At 37.6% G+C, this 21,233-nt stretch overlaps 2 protein-coding genes across 2 annotated transcripts in view; one reads left to right on the top strand and one right to left on the bottom strand.

Annotated features, from left to right (window-relative positions):
• Positions 1–2,567: 2,567 nt before the first annotated feature.
• LOC146323617 (betaine-homocysteine S-methyltransferase) lies at positions 2,568–7,548 on the bottom strand. Its single transcript, XM_084722653.1, has 8 exons — positions 7,322–7,548; positions 6,000–6,067; positions 5,647–5,819; positions 5,439–5,542; positions 3,889–4,050; positions 3,599–3,804; positions 2,835–2,914; positions 2,568–2,753 (listed from the first exon to the last, which is right to left on the bottom strand). The coding sequence occupies exons 1-8, from the start codon at positions 7,424–7,426 to the stop codon at positions 2,665–2,667; spliced, it is 987 nt and encodes a 328-aa protein (XP_084578779.1). The 5' UTR covers positions 7,427–7,548; the 3' UTR covers positions 2,568–2,664.
• A 3,131-nt stretch (positions 7,549–10,679) lies between these two features.
• Positions 10,680–21,233, top strand: part of nme7 (NME/NM23 family member 7) — a gene marked incomplete at its 5' end in the record, with an annotated part of 25,540 nt that continues 14,986 nt past the window's right edge. The window contains 7 exons of the mRNA XM_084722654.1: positions 10,680–10,787; positions 11,897–12,063; positions 13,737–13,847; positions 15,790–15,840; positions 16,044–16,251; positions 16,371–16,476; positions 21,046–21,110. Coding sequence (XP_084578780.1) covers positions 10,680–10,787; positions 11,897–12,063; positions 13,737–13,847; positions 15,790–15,840; positions 16,044–16,251; positions 16,371–16,476; positions 21,046–21,110 — 816 coding nt within the window. The remainder of the gene's footprint in view (positions 10,788–11,896; positions 12,064–13,736; positions 13,848–15,789; positions 15,841–16,043; positions 16,252–16,370; positions 16,477–21,045; positions 21,111–21,233) is intronic.

The raw sequence follows: 21,233 nt of genomic DNA, 5'->3' as shown, positions 1-21,233 counted from the left end.
TTCACAAATTCAGCAGTTGAAGAGCAATATTAGCACTCATTTTGGAGCCGCCCTATAGTCACTCTCTTTTACCTCTGTTTTTGGTCTCTTCAGGGAAAAAAAATCTGTTTCTGTAGCTGCTAAATGCTCAACTATGTTCACCAGTTAGTTGCTAACTGTGTCTGCCTGCTGTTTGCTGCTGTGTAGACAGTCTACAATCTGTTTTCTCTGAAAACAGCTGCCTGCTACATCCAAAAAACAACAGCACGAGAGCAGTGAGAGTGAACTAAAACAGTTAAGTTGTGGGCCAGGCAGCAAAACGATGCACAAAGCCAAGAGGGGCTGCTGTTAGGAGTGTTATAGTTTCTATAGTTTCATCAATACAAGTGACTCGTTTCATAATGTCACATTGCTTTCATTGTCATTTAATACAGTGTGATTGTTACTATTATATTATTATTATAAAAGAAATATTAATTGTAGCAACTTTACAAAATGGCTAAGTAATATCCCCAAAACAGCTGGGACTTGTAGTTTTTAGCAAATTATATCCAAACAGTAAATAGTACATTCATTGGGTACTATTCAAGTGGTGCGTTAATACAAATTTGGTGCACCAGCGAGTATAAACAGCAGCAGAGTTGTGTATGTGGGATTAACCGAAGATAAACTATGACGCCCACGCTTATTGTTCAGAAGGAACCCAGTACAATAGTGTGTCTTATTGGTGTGTTTTTAATAGTTTTTGGAACAAAAACAGCTCTCTGGCACAGAGGAATGAGATCTATCAGGCTGTGGATACACAGACACTTGTCAATACGATCTTTGTTTCATCATGAGATTTGTTGACAAAAAGAAAATTATAAATACCACCAGACTTATACTTAAATATTGGTGAATGAATGTCTTTATAGCCATTTTCACATATGCGCTCCAAAACAGTGTCCTAAGAATCAGGGAGGGACATGGTCTGAATTTCCCTTCGCACATGTAGCACACAGCAGGAGATTGTCCACAGCAGACACCTCCACACCTGGATGGTTCAGGTGAGGGGTGGCAGCTGCAGAGCATGCAGGACGTCTAACTGTAATGATGGCTGTTTTTGCACTTATATCAATGCAGGCCGAGTCTTAAAATTAACTAACTGTGATGGAAGCAGAGAAAGATTATTAGGCAGTGTGACTCCAGTCCGCCTGCACGCCAGGCGAAGCAACTGTGACTGGATGCACACTTCCACTTCCCCTGTGTGTGTGGGAATCTGATGGTAGCACATCACAGACAGACAAATAAAGGCCTTTAAATGGAGACTCATGTAGGCTGTTATCGCTTGGCAGAAAGTCTGTATGAAAAGAAAATAATCAATGAAGGAGTGGAAAGCAATATACAGGCAAGGTGCTACATGCCACTCACTCACTCTGGACTTTAGACTTAGACCAGGGAGCTGGCAGGGTTAGTCTGAGGTAACTAATGCAGACATTTGTGTTCACACACACACACACAGAGAAAGAGAGCTCCTCTGGGTGAAGTCCAGATAAGTACAGAGTTGCAGTGCATGTGTGAAAGGGGCTTAAGATTTTCAGATGTAGATTGAACTCAACCATCATTTTTGGGGCCATATTGTTGCAGCAGTCAGCGTTGGTGAGTGTCTGCCTACCTACGGACACAATTTCCTTCCACTCTTCTGTCCTTTAGCTGTGTCTATGAATGATATGCAGACTACTACTTTAAATCAATAACAATGGCAGCTAGCTACACAAATGAGCCACATTAAATGACCATTTAGTCTTGTGCATCAGTCAGTAGAGATCTTACTATTGCTATTTTTATGCTTTCAATAGAGCATATTAAGGCAGAAACATATAGGCACAGACTGCTTGTTGAGCTGCTAATGCATCAGTAACAAACACAAAAAAGTACACTGACACAGATGAACAGTGGACCTCACAGGGCATTTTCTTAACAGCACATCAAAATATGGCCTCAAAAATGATCTTTTTAAAAACTGAGCCTTATTGACTTCATGGTGACTGTACTGTAAGGTGTTTCTGTTATTTTGTCCATCCTTGTGTTATACTAAAAGGAGAGATTAGGTGTTCACACTACTACTCATATACACATTCCTTAATTTAATTATATCACATCATCTTAAACTCACTGCAGTGATGCTGTAAGAGTGCACATTATAATCAACTCGTGCTGTCTTAGAAACATACGACACTGACACATTTGCTGTAAATTCTGTTAAAAAGACGCTTCCCATAATTCATTGTACAGGTAAGTGGTCTTGTTTTGCGCCTGACGTACAGTGGTTAGTTCAGTGGAAATTCTGTCCAGTTCAAGTGTTGTGAAAGCAGCTGACATTTTGTTGTGCTTCGTGAAACCTACAGTAAAGACCTTCGCGTAGATGATCCCAGTTTTTAAAAAGACGCGAGCTGTACAGAAGTGATAGTGGAATCCCTCAGTCCCTCCGAATCATTCAAAATGTGAAACTACAGAAAGTGAAGACTGCATGGTTCATTTTTTCACTCTGTTTGCACCTTTGCCATTTTGTCTTTGACCCAACACAAATGTCACCGTGTCATTCGATGTAGTGGTTTATTTATTTATTTTCCAATAAATTAAGGTTTTTATAAACTCTTGGAAAAGATATCTTTTCTTCAGAATCACATTACATCTTTGGTCCCGTCATTCTGCAGAGGCTAGAGATGTGCAGCTTCCTTTTAACTGTTGTCGTAACTCAGCTATGTGAGCGGGACCGATACGGCAGCAACCTCCTAACAAACAAAGAGAGAAACATCAGAGAAATACAGAAAAACAGGAGAAAAGTTCATGGAAAAGGAAACAGTTGAACTTACCTATCAAAGCGGCACCTTGCTTCATCCACGTGTGGCTGAGTTCAAGTATTGATGTGGATGCTTTCTCTGATGTGAGCCACCTTTGTAAAGAAAAAGGAAACAGAAGTGGTGGTAAAAGTACAGAATCTTAAATTAAAGGACCAGTGTAGGGCTGCAACTTAATCGATTAATCTGTCAATTATTTTCTCAATTAATTGATTATTGGTTAGTCTGTAAAATGTTAGACAATGGTAAATGTCAGTGAGTGTTTCCCAACACCTAAGATGACGTCCTCCAATGTCTTGTTTTATCTACAACCCAAAGACATTCAGTTTAGTGTCACAGAGGAGTATTAATTAATTACTCAATTATCAAAACAGTTGGCGATTCATTTAGTAGTCGATTAATAACTGATTATTTGATTAATGGTTGCAGCTCTAGACTAGTGTGTAGGAGTTAGTGGGATCTAGCAGTGAGGTTGCACATAAGAAACAGCTGAATACTGCTTGTCTCACTCTCCCCTTCCAAGCATTATTTATTGTATTAAGTGTTAGTGTGAATCTGCTGTGCCACAGCAGTCATAGTTTGTTCATGTGTACACATTTTAAATGTGGCTACTACAAGTGAAACTTCTCTTCCATCTAAATATAAAGTGTTACCACAAACATTTGGAAAATACAGAAAGATTAAGAACTCTAAGGAGATGGACTTTATGACTGGGATCAGTTTTTTTTTTTTGGCTGTCCTTTACATGGTGACTGAGAACAAATGAGCAAAAGACTCACCCCTGCTCAGTGTCCCACTCCTCTCCACTGTTGGGGTACACCACCCAGCCCATGTCTGGGCTCCGCAGTGACCCGGCAGAGTCCAGCAGCGGCTCCACCAGCTCTGGTGAGCAGCAGTTGACTCCTACAGCAACCAGCTGCGTGGATCTATTTGCAGTCTGCACTGCATCTGTGAAGAGGCTGCCATCTGATATACACCTCCCATCCTGAGAGTGTTTTTGTACAAAACATGAGTCATTTTGATGCAGAACTTTTAACAATGAATCAACATGTTCATCAGCAGTGGTTACCTTACAAGAGAAGGAGAGCCAGGCTTTACAGTTCGGGAACTCCCTGAGCAGCTCAACCAGAGCTTCTGCCTCTTTGATACTTGGGATTGTCTCAAAAGCAATAAGATCAGCTCCTGCTGCTGCTAAGCAGTCGATCTGCGGCCGATGCCAAAGTTTAAGCTCCTTAAAAAGACAGTGGAGACCACTTGATAGACCTTTTTCACAGCAGCCATTTTTTCATAGAAATAATATAGTAAACACAAGTATTCAATGGTACTAATTAAAGTTGTGTTCCATTCAGGTCAGACAGAGACTGTTGCTATTGTGCATGTTGGTTCATGGGAGACGCTCTGCTACACTAAATGAAATGGGACCATTAAGGGATAGTTCACCCAAAAATGTAAATTCTGTCATTATCTACTCACCATCATGCTGATTGAAGGTTGGGTTGGTTTTTAATCCAGAAAACACTGCTGGAGTTTCACAGGAAACAAACGCTGCAGAATCTCCCAAACAATTGAAGTGAATGATGACCAGTTTTCAAGTGGAGAACACAACCAGTATGGAGGCATTTTATGTTATTTTCTTTTTGGTTGTTTTTTTTTACACTTGAAATCTGGTCATCATTCACTGACATTGTTTGGGAGATTCTGCAACATTATTTCCTTGTGAAACTCCAGCAGTGTTTTGTGAGCTAAAAAAACCAAACCTGACCTTCAATCGGCATGAATGTGAGTACATAATGACTGAATAATGACTGAATTTTCATTTTTACGTGACCTACCCTTTAATTGTTCTGTGCTCCATTCACAGTTGAGCAGGCTTGGTACCCGGTTGATTCTCAGGTCAACTTTTTCCTTTCCTATTTCAGGATGGTGAATTCGTGACCTCCCCTAATCTGACTCTGATTGGCTAGTACTTGTTGCCTTCCAATTAATCAATCAAAGAGGGCACTACAACAAAATCTCTTTAGCAACCTTGTTTTAAATGATACTGTATATATAATCACATTAGTTAGCAATGCTAATATTAGCAAAACATTAGCAAACTAGCTTGCCAATGATTGGTGTAGATTATCTAGCTGGTATGTTAGCGTTTTGCTAACATTAGTTATTAGGTGTAACTTGCTAGCTACTGATTGATATAAATTAACTAGCTAGTTATGTAAGAATTGATGTAGAAAAGCTATCTAGTTAGCTAGTATTTTGCTAACATTACCTAACTCAATATGTGAATATATGTCACTTTTACAGGTCCTCAGCGACATCTTTCAACTATCTTCAAAATTTTTGTTTTCTTTTCTATGTAGACAAGCCTAATACAGTGAATCTGAGTACAGAAAACAGGAAAATAGAAAGTTGCTTGAGGTTCCAAAAGGTGCAGGACTTCAGGAGGGTCAGTTAATATTCCCCCCTCAATTTCATGTCAAAATGGCTGCTAAGTAAGTAAGTAAAGAAAATAAGTCACAATGTAAGTCAAGTGTTTGTTATCATGTTTCTGTTTTCTGTTTGTCACCTTCACACGCATCATTACATCTACTGTAACCGTATGAGCAGCTGAGAGCCACTCACCTCAACACTCATCATCTGTGCATAGGCCCCAGTGTACTCTGAGCCGTCATGCAGAAAGGCCCCATACGGTCCAACAGAGCCTGCCACCAAGGGACATCTCTGCCCTTACCAGATAAATGAACAAAACATGATGAAATAGCATCATAGTTTACAGAGACACCATGTTTCAGAGCTGCAAACAGATCAAAGAGTGTATATACGTTTGTACCTGCTGGATGACAGTCAGAGACAAATCTATCTATCATCTCTTTGGCCAGTTGAACTCCAGACATCACTAGCTCTCTGGCACGTTCAGTGCTCACGTCCAGGTGACTGACGAATCCTGTGATACTTGCCTGATACGTGGCCGTTGAGATAACATCAGCACCACTGAGGAGAAACCTGGTGATAGATCACATGTATGAACTGTGGTCACATTTTAAAAACTAATTTCTACTGTTGTTTCTCATATCTCTGTAACCAGAGAACCAGAGAGAATATTTTGAATTGTCGCTGAAAAAAATGACTTAACCAATTACCTAAATAGTTACAGATTAGGTCTAATATTTTGGATGGACCTACCTGTGATGAGCATCTCTTATGGCCTGGGGATTAGTGTGTAAAAGCCTGGCACTCCACAAAGGATCTCCCTAAGTATGTGAAACACAGACACAGACCTTTCAAAATCTGGATATCTTTGACAGAAAGAAATACTGATCCCAGTTTTCCCAATAACTCCTAAGATGTCTACTTGCATTTGAAACCAATACATGACATCATAACTGATGTCATGCCTCCCTTATCTCATTTAAAGTACTAGTTGACAAGCCCCCACAGCATGGTGATTATTTATTTCTTATATGTTAAAAAAATTAATTACTATTTATTCATACTATTTTGCCTGGTTCCAAAATATTCATGATGACTGAGATGTCTCAGCAGAAAGAGGAATAAAAGGCAATGGCGCCACCTAGTGGATTTATTTAGATATTTCACTCCATTACTCAGCAGTAAGTTCTTTCCCTCCTCCAGTGGTGGAAAGTAAACTAAATTTACTAAAGCAAGGTGCTTAAGTACAGTTCTGAGCCACTTATAGTGCACGTTATTTTTTATTTTTATTTACTCCAATTAATACTTTTACTGAACGACATTTATCTGGCAGCTGCAATTGCTTGTTACTTTGCAGAGGATTTTAAAAACTTATGTGCATATAGAATAAAATGCATTGTCATACAGTAAATTAAACCAACAATCCAACTGCATATATAAAGAGTAAAATTAGCTTTACTGCAGCCAGTTACAACATTAACATGCAGCTAATGTATTACAGCATCTCTAATAATTAAGTTAGAAGAAACAAGAAGTAAGATTTTACTTGTAATAGAGTAATGATACTTTTACTTTTTTTTTTTTTTTTTACATCTTCCACCACTGCCACTATCATTGTTCATGTAACATAATTATTATCGAACCACAAATTATAAGTCATGACATGTATTCCTTTTTTTTCCCCACCAACAGCTGTTAATTGCTATCCTTGACTATTACCACGCAAACACAGCTTAAGCACAGCCTGTAGGTTGGCTATATATATATATCTACACAATCAAAATTAAATAAATTTTGGACAATAATTTAATATAAAATAGAGCTGACTGCGCTCCTATTGTATATTTAACTGTAAAACTAAGTTACATACAGATAAAGTCCAAACTTGAATATAAAATATATGAAGCTTAAATCACCTCAGGTCTTAACCAACGAGATGCATAAACGTATCTTTATTGGCTCTAATTACAAGATTAAAAATGACTGCTCCTATACATCAAGCAGTGTAGCTTACGTGCTGGGAAATGAGAATGTCACTAAGAAACCAAAATACAGAATAAATAACCTAAATTAACCTGTAAATTGGCTCCTTGCGCTTCCAGTTCAGATGCTAGTCCACCATCCAAGATTAAAGGTCCATTATCAGTCATGTAATGACTTAGGCGAGCAGGGACACCCATAGAGAAACACTTTAATTAAGAGCTACTTGTTCACTCTAAACGCTTGTAGTCGAGGGGATAATATCTTAACATATAACAAAATAAAACGCCTACTGCATTAAAATACAGTAGTTAATGGACATAAAATACTACTTCACAGTACTTTTCAGACTGTTGTATTGTTGTTCCGGGTAACGGAAAAGGGTCAAAAGTTGCGTTTAAACACACTCGGAATTTTGATAAATCAGGGAATTTTGATCTCCACAATACCACCCGACCACCACTAGATGGTGCATTAAACAATGACAGTGCAGTAAGATAGAGCCAGAGAATGTAAAAGGTTGTAGATAAATGTAGCCCAGCTCATGAATTAGTCAGTTGGTTCTTATGATTTTCTGCAGCATCATGTAACAACATCATGTACTTTTGCAGTTTTTTACGACCAACATTTTCCTCGCTCACAACCCTTAATCATATTCACTTACTTTTGTAAATTTAGCTACTTGCGCAGTGTCTCGTATATATGTTGTATTCTTCACTTTACTTTTAAAATCTGTATTTTCATAATTATTTGCTTCACTGGTAAAGGCTGTAGTGTGTAGACGTTCAATTTCCTTAGCAAGAACAACTGCCAGTTCCATACAGGCGAATGGCACTTGAAGGCAACACATGGCTTGCCACACAGTAACTATAGAAACGAAACATAGCCCGGGAAAGCTAACGTTTTCTAGCTGAAAACAGTATTGAAACATGTAGACATCGTTCATTTGTCAGAAATGGTAAGTTAAAATGCCCCTGTCCGATAACAGTGTTGTGGACTAATTATGTTAGTTGGAAATTCAGCTTAAGTGAACTAAATTGCTTGAACATAGCGAACATGGATAATTGTTTGCTAAAGTAAGCATAGCAAGCGCCGGCTAACAATTAGCATACTCTTACCTACAAGCGTTATAGTTAACCGCTAATGTTAGGCCGAGTAAAATGATTTTATTGCTGCATTTTGGAGTAGCCAAATGAAGTAATGTACAAGTTAAGCTTTACAGCATCAATAAGTGGTGGTAACTAACTAGCTTACGTCTTGTAACTACGTGAGCATTGACTAGCTAAAGCTGGTGCGTTAGTTACCAGTTCAACATCACAGTGCCCATAACGTTGATTTCTACGTTCACACGTAATAAGCCTAGCGTTAATGTGAGTGTAAGGAGTTCATAACGTTATAACATTTGTTTATTATAGCTAGTAAGTTGAGCGGTCAGTGGTAGTAAAATGCACGGGAGGCACAAATTGGAGATGAATGGTCAGAACAGTTTAAGTGTCAGCGTAAAGTAAACCAAATGTCTCGGTCTGGGCGCAAGCTTGTTGAATAACATTAAACGTTAGTTTGATCGGTTTATGCATAAAAGCTGTTCCTGTGGTAAAAAGAGGCGATGAAGTGACAGCGTATATTTGTATGTTTGCCGAGGAGAGAGCGCTTGATTTGCGAAGCTCTCGCGTGTTTTGTCTCTGACTTTCCTCTTGTTGTGGGTAAGATAATCAAAAGTGTCTCCAGGATCAGTGTTGTGAATGTTCAGTTAAGTCTTAGATAATTTCTTTGGGGGAAAAAATCACCCACTGATATCTATCTGCTCTGAGAGTTTACATTGTACTCTACTGATCAGAAGATAGAGGTAGTTTATTTTCTTTGCCTTCTCAGTCAGGGGCTGGAGCTTTGTCATGTTAACAATGGGCAGAAGACAAGGAAACACCTTGGACATGTTGTCCTTCACAGAGACAAACACACACACTAGGGTCAAGATAAACTCTTTCATTCACCTGCCTTGTTTAACTTTAAACTTTGGGAGGAAACTGGACTGTCTGCACAGACAGAGCTGGAAGCAAAACATAGGGCCCTGCAGTGCTAACAAATGAGCTGCCACTTCAGTCAGCTTAACTACGTTTTTAGCCAACTAAATTAAATAAAGGCAGTCGTTTGGTCTTTCTTATTGTCCACTGCCTTTTGAACTCCTGATTCTTTTTGGTGAGTAGGATGAATAGAATCAGATCTGTCAATTTCAATGATCAAATATTCAATTATTCTGAGTCACTCTTAATTATAAGTCAGTGTCATTTATAGATATGTAAATTAATTGATTTACTGAATTAATTTAATGAAGATACTCACTGTGTTGCCATAGAGGACTAAGGAAACTAGAAAATATTCACATTTGAGAAGCTACAATCAGATAATTTGACAGCCATTTGGCAATTAATTGATTATCAAAATAGTTTGTGATTAATTTATTAGTTGATAACTAATCATTGCAGCTCTATTTGAAACATTCTTTGGTAATCCAACAGAGGAAAGACATTGTTGTGTGGTTGTGGAGTTCAAGGTCTGCACTGCATTACTTTGCAACAGTAGCATTACTTTGACAAAAATAAATGTTGACTTGATGTTCACTGTATTGCAAAATCTAACTCAAGCATGTTTCAAGTCTCTTGACGTTTATTACCAAAATTTAAAAAAAAAAAGACCAGAAAGAAGGAAAAAAAAAAAAGGAAAAAAAATAATCTGAAACGCTAAAGCATGCATTCAAAAATAATCAACAGTGTACATGTAATTTGTAGTGAATTGACTAAAACAAGCAATACCTCTGATATGGACCTTTTACAAACTGAAAAGGTGCTAGTTTTACTCTACTGCAATAAATATAGAGTTGTTGATACAGAGAGATATGCCATTTGCACTTAAGTAAGTCTCAGTTAAATTTATTGTAAAACAACTTGCATCATTTCCAAGACTAAGACCTGGGTTGCAAATTTAGCACATCTTTCTTAACTAATGTTGAAAATGTTAACAATGATTAATTATTGATTAATAACATTCAGAACAATCTCTCAAGTTTTATTCGAACAATGCTAGCGCCACATTAGTTATGTGATACATTAATTCACAACTTAAACAAACAAGGCTCTTGTCCACTTCTCCGTTTTTAATGCCATTTGTAGACTATCAAGACAGACCAAACCCTGAGAGCTCTAGAGAAATGGTACACAAAACATACATTATTTGTTAAAACAGTTTGAATCAGTTAAATTCTTAACAGTGATTAATCAATTAATGATTAATCATTAACATCCCTGGCCTACAAAAATAGATTAGACAAAAAATGAAATTGTTACATCATGTTCTCATAGTTTCAAGATTATGATATCCATGTGACCTTTTTAAAGCTCAGTACAGGTTGTTTGGTGCCTCTGTATTATGATGATGATTTGATCTATTCCTTGACTTTTTCAGGAGGATCGTTACGCCTTTCTTACTGAGTGGTATGACCCTACTGCAGCTCTCCTGCGGCGCTACCAACTGTTCTACTACCCCAAAGATGGCTCTGTGGAAATGGTAAACATTTACTAATCAAATGTGGATAGAGTTTTGGTGCAAGAGCAGATGGCTCTCTCACTGCTGATATTTTAAGTACTTCTCAAGTGCTCTCAGAGCATTTGATTATGTTTGCAACACAGGTTGCACACTCTCTGGGATATGTTTTCATAGTAATCACAAACTGCTGAAAGGTCCAGTGTTAAAGATTTACAGGGATTTATTGGCAGAATATGGCAGAAGAGGAATGTAATAGAATGCATGTATATTTAAGTATATTTTCATGTGTTTATTTCACCTGAAAATAAGGATTGTTGTGTTTTAGTTACTGTAGAATGAGTCCTTTATCTTTACAGAGGGTGCAGGTCCTCTTCCAGGTTTGTACAGTGTCCCAGAATGGACAAGCCAAACACTGGCTGTAGTCAGAGAGTGTTGTTTTGTTTTTTTTGCAAGTTTCGCAACCACTGTAGATGCTCTTACATTCTTGTAAAGGAATGATGAAATAAGTGGAATTCAGTTGGATCCAGTCTGCAAGCTCACCACTAGATGCCACTAAATCCTACATCTTGGTCTATTAAATTTGTTGTGAAATTGGCTGCTGCAACTTTCTTAGGCTACTTACAAAGGCAAGACTAGATGTTTATTGTTAGATGTAAGATGTTTATTCTGTTTATGTATTTTTGTCAAAAATTGTGAATAACAATCAAATAGGAATGGAATATTGATCCAAAAACTGATTCATTCACTGCTGATGCTGCTGACAAGTACTTCTCAAGTGCTATAGTAAGAACATCTGGAAAAAAACACGTTGTATATACTAGGATATTTTTCATAGTAATCATAAATAGACCTTGTCACAGCAGCCACTTTGAGATAAAATAGTAGGTAAACACAGGTGTTATGAATGATACTAATTAAGGGTCCGTACCATTCAGGTTACAGTGCTGCTATTGTGCATGATGGCTTACTGTAAAAGGCTCTGCTACACTGACCTAAATTAATATCATTGGTAACACCTGTGTTTACCCAACTATTTCATATCAATATGGCTGCTGTGAAAAAGGTTTATTGCTTAAATTGGCAACTAGTTGATTTTAACAAACGACCAACGTGTTTGTTTTGATTTGCAGTTTGATGTAAAAAACCAGCGAATATTTTTGAGAAGGACCAGATACGACGACCTCCATCCAGAGGACCTGTTCGTCGGGAATCGCGTGAATGTTTTCTCACGGCAGCTTAATCTGATTGACTATGGAGATCAGTACACAGCAAACAAACTTGGCAGCAAAAAGGAAAGGTATGATTGTGTAGCTTGTGTGATAAGTCTGCATGATCGCCTCCAGTTACATGCCTCACACCTTTAAATAAATGTGCAATTAATCCCTGTAACTGTCATTCATAACCTCCATTTTAACATTATTTTTTACTTAAATGTAATCTTTTTTGTGTAGGATTGCTCATAGACATTATACCTGCACACTGTACTTAATCCTCAGTAAGGTAAAAATGATGGTTAAAAAAAATTGCAGGTGTTATATGTTGATATGCTACATTTTCTATTGCATGTTGTGGAAACTTCTATGTTAAATACAGCTGTTATCTTCATATATTGTCATAATTTAAATGGAGATCATTTTAGATTTTTATGTAGTGTTGATTTTTTTATGCTTATCATGTCAAATCTGCCGTGAAACAGACGATCAGATTTCTATCATAAAAGTGAGCAATGTGACTTTTATTGTGTGTGTATGATTGGAGTGTAAATATAAATACATTTGAGTATCACAATATTATGTTTTGTGTGATATTGTGATACATGGACAGATTTTAGGCAGTGGTTCATTTTGTGATGTGTTTAAACCCCTGACCACTAGATGACAGTCTTGTTATCTATCTTCACTGTTCTGATTTAATAAGAAAAGTAAACTTTAAACTTTTTCACTCAGATTTTATACTTATGCTGGTGTGCTCTTTATACCACAACAGTTTTCCAAAAATTAGACTTAAAAAATAGCAATATATATCACCTTGCTTACAGTATAGCAATATGCCGCAACATATTGAATTGTAACCCCTGTATCTTGATAGGTATTGTATCGTCAGATTCTTGCTCATATACAGCCCTTATGTTTGACTAACTTCACAGTGACTAACTTGATGAATCACATTTTATTTGTGATGTTTGTTTTTGAAAAAGATACCAAAACAGTACACACAAAAATATTTTTTATTTATTTGTTTTCTTCCCAAAGTTTTTCCTGGTTCACAAAATAAGCCACATGCTCAACAACTATGCCCAAATGTGTTATGACAAAACAGTGATTTAAATCGATGGGCCTGATTTTTTTTCGTTGTCAATTAATCATTGTTTTTTTTTTTTTTTTGTTCTATCAATAAGTTAGTTGTTTGGTCTCTAAAATGTCAGAAAATTGAAGAAATTGCCCAACATGAAATGCCCAAATATATTGTTTTGTCTCCAACCCAAAGTTATGTAGTTTACTGTCACAGAAGACTAAAGAACCAAGAAAATATTCACCTATAAGAAGCTGGAATCAGAGAATTTTGCCTCTTTTTTTCCTTACAAAATTACTCAAATTGATTAAGCGATTATCAAAATGTTTGGTGATTAATGTAATCATTTATTGATAATAGATAAGCTGCAGTCAATCGAAAGAAAATTATTTCTGCTTTTATCTGTCATTTGTGATAGAAAGTGAAGAATTTTTGGGTTTTGTACTGTTGGTTGGACTAAAGAAGCATTTCTTTGAAATTTTACAGACTAAACAAATATGAAATAAATGAGCTGATTAATCTTTAGCTGAAAATAATCATTAGTTGCAGCCTCGACTGAGCTACAATACCTAAACCTACACATTTTAAACACATCTAAAAGTGTTCATTATTACAAGCAGGAAAGTGTTTCTTTTATTGTGTCCGATCATGATAAGTTGCTTCTCTCCATTTTTCCAGAACTCTTGCACTGATAAAGCCGGATGTCGTTACCAAGATTGGAGATGTCCTTGAACTGATCTACTCCTCCAACCTGATTGTGACCAAAGCTAAAATGACAAAGCTTACGTGGTAAGGTCAAAGCCTCACTGATGAGAGTGTCTAATAATACTGTGTCATTGTGTGGTAATATATCAGACAAACCCTTGTCAAAGAGGGAGACACAGGCTGGTTGGTGCCTGTGTCATCACAGAAACAGATGGATGGCTCTGCTTTCTCTCACACATTAGGAACATATGGCCTGCCAAGTAGCAAAGTGGCAGACGAGGTTGGCATTTAATTAACGGTTTTATCAGGTGCCTGCTCATGGTGCAATTATATTCTCAAACCCCTCTCAGTCTCAGATAAAGCAACAATGAGTAATGAGATAATTGTACTTTTGTGTTTGATGCTTAGGCATATTTTGCTGATAATGCTTATGAAATTATACTTACTGTAGTAAAATTTTGAATGTCAGACTCTTATTTGTAATAGTGTTTGTACATTGTGGCCTATTAAGCATGGTTTTTCAACCGCGGGTTATTAAAGGGGGGTCATGAAATTATTTGATAATTTTTTGTTTGTTTGTTGAATCCAACATTTTATTAGCAAATGTTAGCTAACCTACAAAAATACTGTGCAGCACCTATCCATAATAGCGAACTAGTTATCTATATATTATTGAAACATACTTGGCAGTTAGCTGTATTATTAACCCACCAGACACCTGTGAGCCACAATGGATTGTTTTGTAATTTCACAACCAAGAGACTCTGATGCACCCTCTATCTCAGAAACTAGCAATGAAAGTGCAATGATGAGGCTAATACAGCCAACATTAGCCATGCTGCAAGTTAAATGCACGCTCTGTCTGTCTATCAGCTAAGGGGTCCATGGCCTGAAAAACATTGAAGACTCTGCAAAGGATCTGAGGACTATTAAAGGGACAGTTGACTCAAAATGAAAATGCATACTTTTCCTCTTAACTGGAGTGCTATTGATCATGTAGACTGTTTGGTGTAAGTTGCAGATTTTTTGAAATATTGTCTGTGGAGATGTCTGCTTTCTTTCAATTACAATGGAACTAGACAGCACTTGGCTTGACCCTGTTACTGAAGATAATCCACACACCTTGTTGTGAGCAGTCTGAACAACACCTGCCAACCAAATCACCAAAAGGAAGCGTACTTCTACCCATGGATGAAAGCTTCCTGCTTGTAATAGCACAGGATGTAAACATTATGGCATCTTGCTCAAAACAATCTAGATAGATAAATAGCACCAAGGGTAAGAGGAAAAATATGAATATTTGATTTTAGGATTAATTGTCCCTTTAAGAAATATTTGAAAGCTTTTGAATTTCAGAATTTTCAGACTGTAGGACTTTTGAAATATTGAGGTCAGGGGTAGCATTTTAGTGTTGGTTTCTTTAATATTCAATTTATTCAGTTAACTGTTCAAATTTATGTTATGCATATTTTATTTCAGTCGAGTAGTTTTTTCAAGGATGCTTCTCAGCACAGTTAATGAAATCCTAAAGGGGGGTTATTAGGAAGTTACAACAGTGTTACCATATTTATTAGCCAGTATGAAGGTCAAACTGCTGTTTCAAAACCTCCACACTGCCAGGAATAAAAATAGTGGATCTGAAATATTAGAATATGCAATAAAATGTGTACATTATAAACTGTTGCTGAATGAAAGCTCAGTGAAACAATAAAAATAATTTCTCTCAGAGTTCTGAGGTCATGACTTCAGTGTCCTCATTGGCTGTGAACAAATGTTATTTTATTTTAACGGTATCACCTATGGGAGCTATTTTGTCTCCTAGACAATTAAGAAGGTAAAATCATTCACACCAAAAAGGATCAATTCTGCATAGTTGCTTTTTACTCTGGAGAGAAATAACAAGTATGATTGACCTCTTCTCTGTAAATGTCTTTGTCAGTAGTTTGGTACATTGAGTTCATATAGAATACCTGAGATAATCTGGCCACTCATTAACTCCATGGTTTATGGTTTTCTTACATTACAGGAGCCAGGCGGTGGACTTTTATGCAGAGCATCAGTCAAAGCCTTTCTTCAAGTGAGTGCCTGTAAATGATTTGCCAGTTTTGAGCAGGTGTGAGCCAGCAGAGAACATTTCTGGTTTCCGGCGACTATCATTAACAGAACCTGTGACAGCAGTCCTCCAATAATGACATTGGAGTGACATTTAAATATAGTTAACATGGCTGACCTACTGCTGGTAGGAATTCCTAGTTATACCGTCGCTGCTCCATTTTGCAGTAACCTGGTGCAGTTTGTGTCCTCGGGCCCTGTGGTTGCCATGGAGCTGATGGGTGATGAGGCCATGTCTATCTGGAGGAGGCTCTTGGGACCTACAGACTCTGCTGTGGCGCGGAAGGAGGCGCCACAGAGTGTCCGTGCCCAGTTTGGAACAGATGGCATCAAAAATGTTGGACATGGCTCTGACTCACTTGCTGCAGCAGCAAGAGTAAGGATGTGAAGCAAGCCTGTTCACTCTAATCATGTTTATATGTTCCCTTGAACCCCATATTCCCAGAAATTATTATGCACACTAAATAAATTGTTTTTGTTCTGTTTGTTTTATAGGAGCTTGAATTTTTTTTCCCATCCACAATTGGCCACGGTCCCTCTAATACAGCGATCTACACAGACTGCACATGCTGCATCATCAAACCTCATGCCGTATCAGAAGGTAGGAAACATAAATCTATCTAATGTGTTTACAGACAGCTGATATCAATATGTCTGTCTCAGTCCTAGGTCTGTCTGTTTATACATCTATAAATTATGCAGATCGAAGTCCACTCTTCTATAATTATTTCTCCCCTTCCACCTATAGCTGTTAATGTGTGTCACACAGAGGCACTACATGGTCACCAAATTTGGCTTTGGATTTTTCCAAATCCCTGCCCTGATCCCTGTTCATGGAGCATGCCACTAGAGCTCTGACCTGTGAAATGTGAAATTCTCGGGACAGGGCTCAAGTATGCACACAAAAAGTTGTTGACTGAGGAGAGACCTGAGCTGGTTGCTCTGGACTTATAAGCCCAAACGCAGTTCTTTCAAATAAACAAGCTCAGCAAAGTGCCATATAAATTAATCTAATCTTTATTTCTGATTTGATTGCTTATCCTCAGTCGTAATTTGTTTGGTGTCTCATTTGGACCTGGTTTATATTTAGTTTCTATGAAGAAAAAGAAAAAGAGCATAAATACTATGTTCTCTTTTTCTTTTTTTGTCTTTTGTTTATGCATGGTAAAATGCTAAACTAAGATGGTGATCATGATAAACATTCTACTTGCTTTGCATCAGATAGCCTTGAAGAAGACTATTAGTCTTGTGTAGATAACATCAGCAAACCATCATTTTTTATTCACAAATTAAAGCTGAGACAAACTTGGGCACATTGCGAGCTGAGATGTTGTTTTGATAGGGCGATACACACCCTTGCTTGCAATGTTTATTCAAAAGGAACATTATAAGGAAGCAGTATTATTAAAATGACCCAGCAGAAATGATTCCTTAAAGGGATAGATTGGATTATTTGATGTGGGTTCATATGAGGTACATTCATCAGTGTATTAGCTACAGTAGATGCCAGTTGACATGTGCTCACTTTGGAGAAGCAGAGAAGAGTACCAGCATGGAAGCTCAGTGAAACGGCAAAACATATATTTTTTTTATTTTAGCCACTTCAAAAAAAGGGTCATCTAAAAAAAAAGTCAACATCATTTCAGGTGTACACTATATTTAGAATGTTTTCACCGCTTTACTTTGCCATCACACAGCCTTTTCTGACAGGAAATTGCTATTGTGTAAGACAGATGTTGCTCTCTCCAAAACAAAATCCCAAAGGTGAAATTAGTAATGAATACTGGAACACTGGAGTTGCCTCATTCTGTTAGTTTGCTTGTGTTATTGTGTGACTTATGTGTCTTAAATGGTGTTGTAATGTTTGGATTCACCAAAGTCAGCAATGACACAAACGAACAGTTCGAAGCAGTGCTACACCAGCAACTCCAGTGTTCTAGTGTTAGTTACTAATTTCACCTTTGGAGTTTGGTTGATTTGTAGAGAGTGATATTTAGCTTATATAACAGCGGTTTCCTGTCTGATGGCAAAGTAAAGCACAAAAAATATAACAAATATAGCATACACCTAAACTGATACAGATTTTTTTGGATGGACCTTTTCTTAAATGGCTATACCACAATACCTATTGTTGCTGACCCTCTCCACAGCAGTGCATTGCTTAACTTCCGTGCTGCTTCTCCAAACTGGGGGTGTGCCAACAGACATCTACTGCAGGTAATACACTGACTTTAGATAAGTACCTCATATAACTCTACTTCAAATAATCCAAAGTACCCCTTTAATCGTTTTCAAGGTTATTTTATTCCCAGTGTACGGACCTTTCTCTTGGTGGGACATTTTGACCTTTCAAAATAAGATTAATATTGTCTGTATGATACCTAGCTGTGCCAGGACCCTGGTGCTCTGCATGCTGCTTGCTGGTATGATTTTCTGCCACACCTAACTGGAATGACGCCATCAATAATGTTATCACTATAGCTACACCTGTGCTTTCTCTGTTTGGACAAGTTGAAATGTTTGGCGTGAGAAAGGTCTATTCAGAGAATCCATTAAAAACCAAGGAGGTATGGGCATGCTACGTTTTGCTGCAGGGCAGAATTGAGCAACTGTTGAACTTGCAGTCAGTTGTAAAATTAAACTCCTCCCAATTCCTTGGATGGATGTTATGATGGATAGATTAATACTAGCGGTTATTCATGATGGTTATCATTTATTTTCGACAGTACACACTAGGTGTTTTAGGCTGTGTAAGTTTATGTTTGTCAAATTCTTTCTCATGTCTCCTCTACTTTTGTCTCTTAGTTTTGTTAACAGAAAACAATAAATATTGCCTACTACAGCTTTAAAAGGCTGTTAATAATGTATGCTGTCTTCCTGATGGTAAATAAACAATTTATTTAAACTTTTCTACTGAGAGCCTCTGAGGAGGAGTAAATGTAATCTTACATTGTCAGCCCACAAATATCTCTGTTCTCATTGTGGTCTGGCAGATTAATGTATTAAGTATTTGCTTGCGGCAGACAGCATTTCAAGCAGGCTGTGCTGTCTACAGTATAACTGACAGTTCTTTTGCCCACTAAGACATGATCATGGCAGTTAACACACTTATTGGACTGCCAAAAGTCTTCTGATACACAAGAGATGGCAGCAAAATATATTCATAGTCCTCCTAGTCTGATTCACTGGTGGGTATAAGCATATTATTAGCCATTTATTTGTGTTGACAGTGCGGCATTTGTTATCTACATTTTCAAAGTCCCTGAGAAACAATAACAACCTCGAGCAAGCAACCCACATGGTAAAAATTAATTTCTGAGCACATATTAGGTGAGAAAACAATAATAAAATAACAATTTGGTGGATGAGCAATGTTTTGGTGTTGTTGTTTATTTTGTTTTTATTCCCCCTCTTGTGCCAGGGAAACTAAGAAACCTCCATTATAAAAAATAACTTTACCAAAATCAGTTAGCCCTTCATTACACCATATTTGAATGAGCACATCATACATCATGTCGTAGTCATGTCCAGCCAGTGGGTATGCTAGCAAATTTTGAGTCTGATTAGAAATAACCAACACAGCATTTAACCAGCACCAAATTGATGTGAGACCACTGATAATCACTGGCTACTGCCATTGGTGAATCATTGTGTTTGCCAACAGTAGAAAACAAGGTGAATATTGGCCAATACTGATGTTTAGCTGATATGTTCGCTCATCACTATGAAACAGTTGGTCACAAGTTGCAGGAGATTTCAGAGGCAGCAAGTATCATCATCATCCCAGTCACTCTTAATAATTAGTTGACTGGTGTCAGTCTACCAGACTCATTTCATTTTTGATCTTTTTTTTTTTTTTAATCAGAATAGTCTCATGTAAGGTCTACAGATATTGTGGTAAAAAGGAAAAGCTGAGCAGAATAATTCAGGTGTGGTATTTAAATTTTTTTACAAGGATGTGGAGTTGCATAATTAAAAATGTCCTAAATTGCTCAAATTACAGTCCTGTCACTGTTTAATGTTGCAACACGATGTTTAACTTCACTTGTCAGGTGACACCTTTGGTCTGAGCCAAAAATAGTAACCCAGTATGAGGTGGTTTGGCCAGCTGAGCCTGGACTGGGATTGTCGGTCACTTCAAAGTCAAGTGGTTGAAAAAGCTTTGATTTCGTTGGAGATCACTTACAGTAAATGGCCAAATTACGTTACAGCTACGTGTGCGGGTCGCAGCCAATCACTGTAGTGACAAAGGACGTTGTGACTGAAACATGCACTCAGACATGACTGGAATAGAGAAGCTTTGGTTGCCAGGCACCCAGAATAGGATCTCCTAGCAACAGCACCAGCTGCTTTTGGGAGCTGTGCTGAGTGTGTGCCTATCCTAGACAGGCTGCTGGCTGCTGCCTGGGGAGGGCACAGAGGACTCAGGAGGTGGTTTCTTACCTAATACTAACATAACTGGACTGTGACCGAATGATTAAACCCAAGTAAGTGGGAAACTCATCAGTGCTCACTGTAGCATCTGGTGCAAACTGAACGTCATGATTGCACACAGCAGCATTTAGAATTAATGGAAAATATGGATGCCAAGTATCCCGCCTGCCGGACGAGTACGCAGGCTACTTTTTATCAGGATGTCAGAATGAGATTATCAGACTGGCGCCGTCTTTCAATTATGTGTCTGCAGCAGTCTGACCTTCACTGTCACAGTTTCACCTTCGTCTCTGTGGTTCTCCCATTTTTACTATAATATATGGTCACAATGACAAGAGGTACAGCTCTGTATCTCCTTCTCAAAAGAGTTGGCTGTGTGGACAATAATAATGGCTCCTCTCCTCTAACAGAGAGGACATCTGTAAGACAATCTCACTGTCCTTTGTCCAAAGGCAACACCACAATCTGAGGTTGCAACATAAGATAACATTTATGTCCAGCCTAAATGGGACTATACAATGGCTTTATAGCACATTCAGTGTAAAATTAGTCATTTAATATAAATAAGAATGTTGTTAGTGTGATGATATGATGTAAACTGTTAAAGCTACGGAAATTCTTTGTTAAGGATCACATTGAAGAGTTTATTGTAGCACTAAACTACTTATTTGTCAATCTGTGTAAACTCAGGCATCATAAAAGCTCATAGATAAGATCAGCTTTGATGTTTTTGCAGGTCTGACAGGGAAGATCCTGAACTCCATATCTGCTGCTGGATTTGAAATCTCAGCCCTTCAGATGGTAAATGTTGTAATAAAATTCTCCCATCCTTATGCTCTGGTCTTATACATAGATTTGCTGTACATGCTGTCCTTTCACTACACTCATGTAAACTAGTTTTACACAGATATTAGTTTTCAGCTC

The sequence above is a fragment of the Lutjanus erythropterus genome, chromosome 7 (assembly GCF_056507025.1).
Source record: "Lutjanus erythropterus isolate fLutEry1 chromosome 7, fLutEry1.hap2, whole genome shotgun sequence".
NCBI lineage: Eukaryota > Metazoa > Chordata > Actinopteri > Lutjaniformes > Lutjanidae > Lutjanus > Lutjanus erythropterus.
The sequence above is the reverse complement of the archived record's forward strand: the minus strand, read 5'-3'. Positions and strand labels throughout refer to the sequence as shown.

Coding starts and splice junctions, on each gene's coding strand:
- LOC146323617 (XM_084722653.1), bottom strand. CDS start 7,426: ATGGGTGTCCCTGCTCGCCTAAGTCATTACATGACTGATAATGGACCT. Junction 5,543..5,646: donor CTCTGACTGTCATCCAGCAG/GTACAAACGTAT, acceptor TTATCTGGTAAG/GGCAGAGATGTCCCTTGGTG. Junction 4,051..5,438: donor CACAGATGATGAGTGTTGAG/GTGAGTGGCTCT, acceptor TGTCTTTTTAAG/GAGCTTAAACTTTGGCATCG.